At 36.3% G+C, this 11,754-nt stretch overlaps 2 protein-coding genes across 2 annotated transcripts; one reads left to right on the forward strand and one right to left on the reverse strand.

The window, feature by feature from the left end:
• The first annotated feature begins 928 nt into the window (after positions 1 to 928).
• Positions 929 to 2,388, forward strand: LOC109209829 (F-box/FBD/LRR-repeat protein At1g13570-like). The gene is made up of 3 exons (XM_019373176.1): positions 929 to 1,741; positions 1,838 to 2,002; positions 2,107 to 2,388. The coding sequence occupies exons 1-3, from the start codon at positions 929 to 931 to the stop codon at positions 2,386 to 2,388; spliced, it is 1,260 nt and encodes a 419-aa protein (XP_019228721.1).
• A 4,415-nt stretch (positions 2,389 to 6,803) lies between these two features.
• LOC109209830 (protein FAR1-RELATED SEQUENCE 4-like) lies at positions 6,804 to 8,155 on the reverse strand. Its single transcript, XM_019373177.1, has 2 exons — positions 7,797 to 8,155; positions 6,804 to 7,536 (listed from the first exon to the last, which is right to left on the reverse strand). Exons 1-2 carry the CDS (start codon positions 8,153 to 8,155, stop codon positions 6,804 to 6,806), a joined length of 1,092 nt encoding a protein of 363 aa, XP_019228722.1.
• Positions 8,156 to 11,754: the final 3,599 nt, after the last annotated feature.

The following is an 11,754-nucleotide window of genomic DNA, read 5'->3' on the forward strand; positions in this document are numbered from 1 at the left end:
ATAAACGGTCGAGATTACTACGAACCACAACGATATAATTACCTTACTACAATCATATTAGTGTAATGACTTATATGGTTGCTATAGGCCGATACGTATGACCTTAATATAAACGGCTATTATATAAACGGTCGATATTACTACGAACCACAACGATATAATTACCTTACTACAATCATATTAGTGAATGGACTTATATGGTTGCTATAGGCCGATACGTATGACCTTAATATAAACAGCTATTATATAAACGGTCGACATTACTATGAACCACAACGATATAATTACCTTACTACAATCATATTAGTGTAATGACTTATATGGTTGCTATAGGCCAGTACGTATGACCTTAATATAAACGGCTATTATATAAACGGTCGACATTTCTACGAACCACAACGATATAATTACCTTACTACAATCATGTTAGTGTAATGACTTATATGTTTGCTATTGGCTTGATTGGAAAAAATGTAAATAATGGATTAACCCTTTTTTTTTCAAAATGTAAATAAAGTAGATAAAAAATGTAACTACTGGTTTAACCTTTTAAAAAAAAATGATTGTCTTGATTGGAAAAAATTAGAATACACCCTGTTAAAGGTAAGATTCGATCTCGAGACGCCTGCCTCATACATACGCTTACTTAACCAACGAAACGATTCTAACTTTGATGCATTTTAGACGTTCATTTATATACATTAGAATTCTAAATTAGGGCTGTATACATATCTACCTTGGGATTGTTTAATCGATACCCCCAAAATTTCGCTTTTGGAGTTGATCCGCCCATGGTCTTTTGGCGCTTCATCTTCAAAATTTCAAAAGGTTTCTTGCTTCTTCCTCTTCTTCTTTTTCCATAATCGTAATCTTAACTTTTGTTTATCCTAATCTTCATTGTTTTGCCTATAATCCTAAGCCTAATATGATGGCTCCAGTCGGAAGAAAAAATTGCATTAGAACTTTACCTTTGGATATACTAGGCAACCTTCCTGATGATGTTATTGATCATATTCTTATACAGATGCCTTTACCAGATGCTGTTAGAACAAGCATCTTATCAAGGAAATGGAGATATACATGGTGTAGAATTCCACAACTAACTCTTGATCGAACCCTTTGGAAAATGCACCAACCTGCTTACTTTGAAAATATGATCCGCCATATTTTGAACCATCATCGAGGACCTGTTAAACACTTTACCCTCTTAATTCCATATTCGGAGGAATTTTCTTATTTTATACAGTTGTTAGGGTTTCTCATTGAAAATGGTATTGAACATCTCAATATTAAATTTCCGTATAGGAAATCACCATACAAATTAACTGCTTTATTTTTCAAATGTGTGCTTTTGAGGCACCTATCTCTTGAAGATTGTTCAATAAACCATCCACCAGCCTACACAGGATTTGATAGGTTACTTTGCCTTAAGCTATACAATGTTGCAATCGAGTACACATTGTTTGGAACCTTAATATCTCAGTGCCCGTTGCTCGAGCAATTGGTGCTTCTGATCTCAGATAATCAGTCTGGTGTCATTTTTATTGATGCCCCCAAATTGAAGTCCCCTGACTTCACAGGCAGAGTATGGGCTATCAGTTTAAGAAATGTTCCTCTTCTGGCACAAGTATCGCTTGCTTTTAGGGGAGGCTTAGTCCTGGAAGCAATACCTGACTATACTAGGGTTCTTGAGTCTTTATCTGCGGTGGAGCATCTCCATTTGGATAACCATAGCCTCAAGGTAAATGTGCTTCATAACTTCAGTCTAGTGCTTTTTCATAGATGGATTATATTATGGTCTATGTGCCATCATTTTTATTTGAGATGTTCTTTCTAGTTAATGGTTGCAGGTGCAGGAGATGTATCGACTAATCTCCCCTTTCGTGTTGGCTGTATCAAAATTTTTTACCTTTCTGGTCTTTATCTCAGTGAATTGTATTACGTTGCCTGTGCTTTGTCTTTGATAAAAAGCTTCCCATGTTTAGAACATATGGAAATCAAGGTTACTCTATTAATTAATCATTTAGTTATATTCTTACGTTATCATTCCATAGTGACTTCTTAGATGCTGAAATCATTTGATGTTTTTTTTTAATTATTTCGTAGGTGGAATCTTGTTGTGTACCTATGGCACGTGATAACATTGATTTGGAAGCAAGTTTTGTAGAAATAACATTCATCAACCTCAAAAAAATTGTGATTAGGAGGCTTCGAGGGATAAGTCCTCACATGCAACTGTTGAAGCTTCTTGTGGAAAAGTCTCCGGTTCTTGCGAAAATCACAATCGAGGCATTGACGAATGTAGATTATGAAGTTCTCAGATCAACAATTGAGAATTCTGAATTTAGGTGTGCATCACCTGTTGCTGAATTTGTATTGAAATATTAGTACAATTGTGGTTTTTTAAACAATTTTGGTAAATTGCATTTTTGGACAAATTCTGGTACATGGCATGGTTTGATTGCGTGTTTTGAAAATCCTGCTATGCCATGTTTTGACAATTATGTTCCATGGCATGTTTTGACAATCATGCTATGCCATGTTTTGACAATTATGTTTGTTGGCTAGTTTTAATTTTCTTATGTTTCGTGATGTGAATCTTTCATAATGCCATGTGTGTTTGTTAAAATGACTGCTTAATGCTTCAGCTTGAAGTCACTAAGCATGGTATTTGTTAAAATTTCATTAATGCTTAAGCTTGAAGCTTAATGGGGAAATATCTATGTGCTCTAATTGTGCTTCTGAAGATGAGTTGATCCTTGTATTCTTTAATTCAATATTTATGTACAAAAAAATAAGTACATATTATATTCTTTAATTCAATATCAAATTCTAGAAATATTTAATAGTCCATACCCAACCACTATATATAATAGTCCGTACCCAACCACAATATATAATAGTCCATACCCAACCACACACAACTTTTAAACCCTAACTCTTACCAAAATCCTTGAACCAAACGATCCCCATCCGACGAAGATATGAATCCATCTTTTGAAGTTCTGATGAAGAATTCATACATAACGCAAGATTATATGGTAAATGAGCTCTTTTTTCATTTAAAATTCTGTTTTTTTTAAATGCTTGTGATTTTCGACTTGGTTTTGCAAAATAATCAGAAACGAAATAGGTGATGTTTCGATTTGGTTTTGAAGAGGGGCACATCTGGTCTCAACCAAAAAAAATTGAGTTTCAACCAAATCCAATTTGAAACAAACAGAACTGGTTGTAATAAAATATCAAACAAACTGTTTTTTTAATTTTTATTTATTAATCTCTCAACCAACCAAGTATACATATAAAAATTAAGTTTCAACCAAATCTAGTTTGAAACAAACAGATCTGGTTGTAATAAAATATCAAACAAACTGTTTTTTTTAATTTTTTTTTATTAATCTCTCAACCAACCAAGTATACATAAAAAAATTGAGTTTCAACCAAATCCAGTTTGAAACAAACATATCTGGTTGTAATAAAATATCAAACAAACAGTTTTTTTAATTTTTTTTTATTAATCTCTCAGCCAACCAAGTATACATATTGCATTATTTCAATTTTTTTTTCTTTTTGTTTGCAGCATATTCCAAAATATTTTTACGAACACCTTCCCGAATCACATAGCACAACGGTTCTTCACTATGATGGCGAGCCTTGGTTTATGAAAATTAATATGGGTAAGCGGAGATGGTTCAAAGACGGTTGGAAATATTTTCTGATGAATAATAACATCAAGTGGGGTTGGTTAATTAACTTTGAGTTGGTCGAAATTACACAATTCTGTGTTATCTTCCAATTGCACGTGACAGGCCGAGTAACTCTCCAAGATCCCGTTGAAATTAACTAGTTATGTTTTGTCTTCCCAGTTTGTGTTGTTTTTAACTTTTGTTAGCTTTTTTTTGTGTAATATGTACTTTTATTTTCCAGTTTGGTTATTATGTAATGTGTATTTTGATTTCGGACTCTTTTGATTTTCCAGTTATCAAATTGGTATATCACTTGGTATCATTTCATTACCCTAACTACAAACCCTAACTATATAGTTGGAATGTGAATAGTTTTTAGTTCAAAAAAGGGTTGGTAACCGAAATAATAAATGCAAGTCAACTAACACCAAATTTCCCCTGAAATAAATGCAATTCAACTAACATCATTAATTGCGACAATTCAAACAAAACCAAATAGTGTGGCCAAAAATAGGTTGTTTTTTTCACTGAAAATCAGGATGTTTGATACTGGCTTGGCCCCTATAAATATGGTCACATACTCAAACACTAAAGACCTAAACCACTCACATACTCAAACCTAAACTATGGATGCCTCTCCCTCAACCAAACGAGCCCTAGTTTACTCTCATACTAGCAGTGACGACATATCTTACTCTTCTACTTCCAGTGATATTGAAGAAGAGATTCCTCCAACTTTTGAAGTGATTATGACTGATTCATGCATTGACAACGACGATCTGGTTATGCATCNCTCGAGATTTTGTTAAATTTAACATGGAAATTGGTTGGAATTCATTAAAAGGGGTAAAGCTAGGGCTTGAGTTTTTGATATTTCAAATTGGAATTTGATAGGTCATTTGAGCTCGGATTTGGGAGTTCTTGGTATGTATGGACTCGTGGCGAGACGAGGAATCCGGTAATGTGAATTTTGTAATTTTTCGAGAAGTGGGTCCGGGGCTCGGGTTTTGCTAGTTTCGAGATTTTTGCTAATTTTCGATTGCTTTCGATTGGGTATTGTTCCATTGGCTTATTGTGATGTATTCGCTCTGATTTTGGTTTGATTCGACGCGCGTGGAGGCCCATTTGAGGGGCAAAGGCGTCGCGAGCTAGAGATTTCACCGGTTCGAGGTGAGTAATACTTGTAAATGATATCCCGATGGTTTGAAACCCCGGTGTATCACACTGTGACGCTATATTAAGGCGAGTCACGCACTCCATGATGAGTGCGGGGTCGATTGTGAGTAGGGATTGTGGCTTAGTCCGCCCCGAACGGTGTCCAAGCTGTGCTTTGGACTATAGATTGATTTGTAAACATCCTACTTGGATTGTTATGATATATTTGGGCTGTGTGCCGACTATTTGAATCCCTTGGGGATTGTTATCACTGCATCCATGATATTCAGCATGCTATATGATTTCAGTCCTGAGTTTTAAACACTGTTTCGAAATACTTAGTCACCTTCCAAAGGTTTTAAAGACTTAAACGATAATTTCCTAATAATTGGAACTGAGAATTAAAATCTGACTTTGTTGTATAACTCACATGCATATTCTGGACTGAGTGTGGATCGGGCTGCACGCCGCAGCGATGTCACAGATATTGCACTTGGGCTGTAGGAGCCCCTCCGGAGTCTGAACCCCCACAGTGAGCGCGGGTACCCAAACGGATCGGGCTGCGTGCCGCAGCGGTCATGTGCATTGCATTGCATTCATGCATTGGTTCCTGTTTATACTACGTGTCATGACATTCAGCACTCTCATATCATTGGCATCCATGCTACTTCTTGCACTGTTTACCGGATACCCGGTGTTATTTGTTGATGGAGTGTTGTGCCCGAGGGGCTGACTTATGTGCGGACTTGCACTATCTGATTATGCATTCATTTGCTTGACTGTTGGAAAAAGGATATTTTCAAAAGAGGTTTTTAACTGAGCCAGATATTTTCTCAAGGATTTTTCATGGTTTTACTGTTTTCTCAAAGGGTTGTACTATCCCATATAGCCGACGGAGTGCTCTTACGTGATTTCTTGCCACTCAGTTATTATTTACTCTTATTACTCACTGAGTTGGAAGTACTCACTTTACTCCCTGCACCTCGCGTGCAGTTGCAGGTATCGTTCACCCGGTAGCGGGTTATTAGCGGATAGAAGGTATTGTTATTGTAGCTGAGCAAGGTGACCGCCAGCGTTCGCGGCACCGGATGTTGTCTTTTGTTTTCCAGAAATTTTACTTCTATATATTTTTTTGGCCTGTAGTTGTGTTAAGGTTTTCTTAGATGCTCGTGACTTGTGACGCCCCGCTCGGGTTGTGTTGGGTTGTAATTAATAGTTTTTTTATGCTTTTAAGTTGTACTTTCTATTCATTTACGTTTAGTAATTGTTAAAGAGAGGATTTGGGTTAGTTGGCTGGCCTTGTCTTCACGAGAGGTGCCATCACGACCGGGTATGGAAATTGGGTCGTGACAATGTATTCAGAAGTCATACGTGGGTAACCTCCAAGAAAGAAACGTTTCAAGTGCGAACGAACAACATCTTTTCTCCACCTTCTCAATATATACCTCTCATTAACGTTATTAATCGTCTTATGAGACAACACCTTAAGTATATGGCAGCATAGAATACCTCTTGTTTCAAACCACTTGCAGCTGCAACTTAGATATTCGCCAATAGGTGTATATTCAACCGCGAATACAAATGGATCTCTAGTGTTAATACTCCTGAACGAATAATCTGAGATAATGTAATTCTCCACCCCAGCTGTTGCTTGATGGTCTTCAGGGGAGCTGATTTCATAGTGGTACAGTTTCCTTAACTGTACTTGAAAAAATTCAAACACTTCACGAGTATAACATGTTTGAAATTTTTCCTCCCATGCAAATTCAGATAAACATTTTGGTTCAAAGCACCTTGACCTATATTCAGCTTCCAATTCTTTATCGAACTTAGCTCTTATGGCTAACTCATATTGCTGAACAAATAGCTTCAAAGTGCTTTGCCGGGTGATGAATCCGTCAAAGAAAGCATGCATTCCTTTACTTCTTTGTGTGGACAACATCTCAGCCCAAAAGTGGTCATTTAGGTATATCGGAACCCATTTCTCCTTCTCCAAATAAGCTTATAAAACCAATCCCTTTCCTCTAAGTTATATTTTTCAATAAAATCAGTCCATCGTCTCTCAAACTCGGCAACGTTAATGCTATCAAGGACTAAAGCCTTAAATTCTGCCTTTGCAATCTTACCATCAAGAACTCCGCTTAACTTCGTAGGCAACTTTGCGAATATGTGCCATATACAATATCTATGTATTGTATTTGGCATCATAGCACTAATGGCAGCCTTAATACTATCACATTGGTGAGTCATGATAGCTAATGGATGAACATTGTTTAGAGCCCCAAGCCATGTAGATAGCACCATTTTGTAACTTGTTATATCCTCACTAGACATAAGAGCACATCCCAAAAGTATGGATTGCCTATGCTGATTGACACCAACAAATGAAGCAAATGGCATATTGTATCGATTCACAAGGTATGTGGTATCAAGGCATATTACATCATGGAACTCCTCATATGCAACCTTAGAGTGTGAATGAACCCATACAACATTACGAAGTCGACCAAAACTATCCACATCTATGGAGTAGTAAAATTCCATATCTTTTTGCTGCATGTCACTGAAGAACTTGAGTAATGATTGTGCATCCCCTTCTTGCAACTGAAGCTTTCTACTCTTCAAGATATAATTTCTACAGTCCTTTGGTGTACAACCCAGATTTTCGGGGCCACCAGCAAGTACTTCAGCGACTCTTATATTTTTTTAGGGTCTTAAGCCAGCAATATCTTTGGCTGCAAGAGTTCTCTTAAGAGACTTGCTAAGCGATCTGTGTCCAGCCATCAATCGCGATAGTGCTGGTTCCAATTGATGATTATGTTTTTTTCCACTTTTGAAACACGCCATGAACCATTCTCCTCCAAAATTCCATTTATTCTAGCGTGGATGTTCCTCCTCTTGGTAACATGCTTATTCCTTGGTTTCCTAGACCTATCACAACCATATTGCACATACCTAACAATATCACCACCTTTTTTGTTGGATGTTCTTTTGACAATGCAAAAACCCGATAATCTTGCATGTTCTTTGTAAAAATCAAACAGAACATCCTTACTACTGAACCGCATCCCAGTAATTGGACCAATTATAAGTTCTTCTCCATTGAACTCATTAGGCATTTCCCTGTCCTCTCCAACTTCTCCCTCTTCCTCTAAATAATGGATGTCGTAATCATCATCATCATCATCATCATCATCATCATCTGCAGAAGCAGCAGCAGGAGCATCAGCATCGTCAACAGGATTTTCTCCATCATTGAAGTTGCCGTCTGAATCAATGTCGATCGATTCATCTTCATTCATCAAACTGTTCATCTTCATTCATCAAACTGTCGTCCGAATTCAACCCTAATGATATGTGTAATGCATTCCTTAGTTGATCCGACCTAGTTTCTAGACTGTTATTCGGGTTTAATGGGTCCAAACTAGTTTCTCGGTTAGTATTCATGTTTAGGTTAAGGGAAGTGTGGTGAATTATGTGTTTAATGAAAGCTATCTTAACATTAGTATATGGTATGATATATACATAATAGACCTTTGATCTTCCCATCCGTATAAATTGCATTTAATTAAAAAAAAATACGTAATTGTATTTAACAAAAATACGTAAATTTTAAAAAAAACGTAATTGTATTTAAAAAAAACGTCTTGAGCGTATATACGAAGGCTGCCATCCGTATATACGAAGGCTTTTTATCTTCCCATGCTGAGAGAATGATGATTTATGGGATCAATGTTTTGGAATAATCAAAAGTTATTAACTAATTTTGGAGGGAAAAATTTTGGAGGGAAAAAAGGGCCATTAAGCCAAACGGAAAAATAAGGGCTTTACTGGTATTTCACGGGTGTGGTCATTTTTGGGCCACGCTGAGTTTGGCCGAATAGCAGCACTCTTATAATTTAACTGAACTAAATTGTTAGTATATTTACCATATTATCATTAATGCATATTAATAAATTTAATCGTAATTACGTAATAAGTGATGTGGTTGTGTCAAATTTGACACCAATCGATGTATTATTAAACTGCAGGCGCGCTATTCTGCGGTGCTTGCTAGCTGGAGTTTCACTAGTTCTTCTTATAAAAGTTTGAATACAATTCTATTGTTATTATAATATTAAAGCATGTTGATCTTTGACTTTCAACGTAATGCCCAAACCTATGTTATTGGAAAATGACATTCAGACACTAAAGTACGTACCAAATAAATGTATTTAATTTATGAAGCTTCCTAGCGTGAAAAAAAACTTAGGAATAAGTAATAATTGCAGCCAAGAGGTATTTAACCAAAATTTGTGTAACTCGGTCAAACCTTATTTTAAGAAGTACTCGGGCTACTGATAATCAAGAAATTTTATATTTACTTTTCTATTATATAGAAAAGGAAAGATGGTTGACCAAGGCCATATATGTCATTTCATAAAAAATTCATGTTTGTATTTCTTAAATGTAAAATACATGTGGACCCCACAATCCTCTAGCCACAACTCTCCTTTAAATGCACTATGCATGTGTTGATTACACTATTTGTGTAGTGCAAATGCTCATTTCCAATCTTTTTCTCATTTTGGAAAATTATTAATTTTTGTTTTATTTAAGTAGAAGTTTCCATAGAGAAAATGAAATTAATTTTTAAATAATACAACAACAAAAAGAAGTATCGATATTTACGAGATTTTCATATTTACCCATACTATCTTAAAGCAATTTAAAAATAAAAATTAAATAATTTTCATCTACCATATTATTTGAAAACGATTTCAAACTAAATATTTTTATATTCAAAAGTAACTTTAAAATATATAGCTTGTTAAACCTCAAAAGTTAATTAACTAAACACCAACAAATAATAATTTTAATAAAATTGCAATGTTGGGCCCATATACGGGCCTTTCCTCATCTAGTAATGATAAGAAAGGAAATTAAAATATGAGGTAGCAAAAATAGCCAATAGTAAGCAAAAGAAAGTAATTGTATTCCAATAGTAATCAGAACATGTCTGTACAAATGATATTTCTTTCCCTTTTATAGGAGTCTATAAGAACAACATCTTTCCCCTTTTATGACCGAATCACTATGAGCATTAATGATAATAATGAGACGTTATAATTGGTAATCGTAACTGTTTATGAAGATTCCGTAATGTTGGAGATCATTCATGCTTATTAACTAATGATTCATGAATCTTTCCTTTTTAATATCTTGATTCATTCCGCCGGTACCTCTTCAGGTAACCGTTTAAACTTGAGTGACCTTATCTTCTCCTCTCGTGGGTGATTTGCTCGTATCTATTACGACTCGTGCCTCTTTTAACGCATCTTTCCAATTGTCGCTTTCTTACTGATCCACGTGTCTTGTCATATCAACCACTCATATAAATTCACGTGTAATATTTATTTTTTACCAATACCGATAGTCCCCCTACTTGCCGAATATTCTACAGTTGAATATTTGGGAAGTGGTATGTATTTATGGCGGGAATTTTTGCCGCCGTTTTCCATGTACCATTATGTCTTCTCCAGAATCAACGTGTCGTATGTCACTTTCATTTAATGCATGTGCCACGTGGCCTTTGTTAATTGGGTCTGCGGCTCTTCAGCGATTTCTAGGGCTTTTTTGCGGCTGCAGCAGTCATGAAGTGATTGTTTCATCATGACGTTTCCTTCATGACCCCCTTTACATGACAGTTGCTTCATCATATAAATACCTCATCTGCCTTTGCTTTTACGAAAAACTTTCTACTGTGTTCCTTGTTCTTCATCACGTTTTACTTTCTCATACAACTATGTCTTCTTCAAATCCTGATCCCCGTAAAGTTGTTATAGTGGATGAACTTTCCCCTTCGTCTGCTCCTACTAGAAGTAGAAGAGGTGGCAGGTTATGTAGTTTAGGATCTGTTTCTATCCGTGGTTCTTTTTCTCAACCCAGTACCACTACCCCGTCGTCTTCTAGAACTAGGGCTTCTTCTTCACATAGATCTTCTGTTAGAAGTAGGGATTCCAGTGAACCACTTCGTGAACCTACTGTTGATGAGATCATTCCCGCTAAACTTTCCTTCTTTACTGATAGAGAATCGATTAGAAATCAGGTCATTTCCATGGCTTCTTATGATCGTGCTGATGTTTACCCTTCCCAGATTATTGAGGGTTTGATTTCCCTTGTGCGGAGAGATTGTCACTGGAAACATGATTTCCCAATTTTAGTTCCTAATGCAAATCAAAGGGTCACCTCGTTCAAAGCTGGTTATTTTTTTGTGTATACATATCCCTTTACGTTGGGTTTTAGACCACCTATTGACCCAGTCATCATAGAGTTTTGTCGTTTCTTCAAAGTTTGTTTGGGACAGATTGGTCCTATTGTGTGGAGGGTTGTGGCATGCCTTAAATACTTGTCAAACTTGGCTTCTTTAGCCTTCACCTTTTATCATCTGATTCATTTTTACTCCCCCAAGTTATTTCGTTCTGTGGTGTTTACTCTCGTGGCCAGGACTAAGAGGGTTTTAGTGAGCCCTGAAGATGACAAGGATCGTGGTTGGTATGCTCGATTCATTGCTGCTCCCACAAGTGGGTTAGTGGGAGAAGAGAACATGCCTTTCCTAGAAAAGTGGAACTTTGCACGTAAGTTCCTTTTCATATTTTCTATTCCTCTTCTTTTTGTGAAGAACCTTCAATCTCATTGCTGTTTTATTTTTATTTTTCAGCAACCATGAAGTTGTTGAGGAAGTCCCAGATTTTCGTGGTTGGGTAGAAAAATTGTTAACTGTTGCTCCTATGGAAAAAAGGTCCTAGAAATACCTTTTTAATAGGTTTGGATGGAAAGTGAAGACTCTCGGTATCCTTCTCTTCCCCTGTCTTCCTTGCTTTTATATTTACTTTGGCACTTACTAACCCTTTTCCTCACTAGGGTTTCTCAT

The sequence above is a fragment of the Nicotiana attenuata genome, unplaced genomic scaffold (genome assembly GCF_001879085.1).
Source record: "Nicotiana attenuata strain UT unplaced genomic scaffold, NIATTr2, whole genome shotgun sequence".
In the NCBI taxonomy this organism is placed as follows: Eukaryota; Viridiplantae; Streptophyta; class Magnoliopsida; order Solanales; family Solanaceae; genus Nicotiana; species Nicotiana attenuata.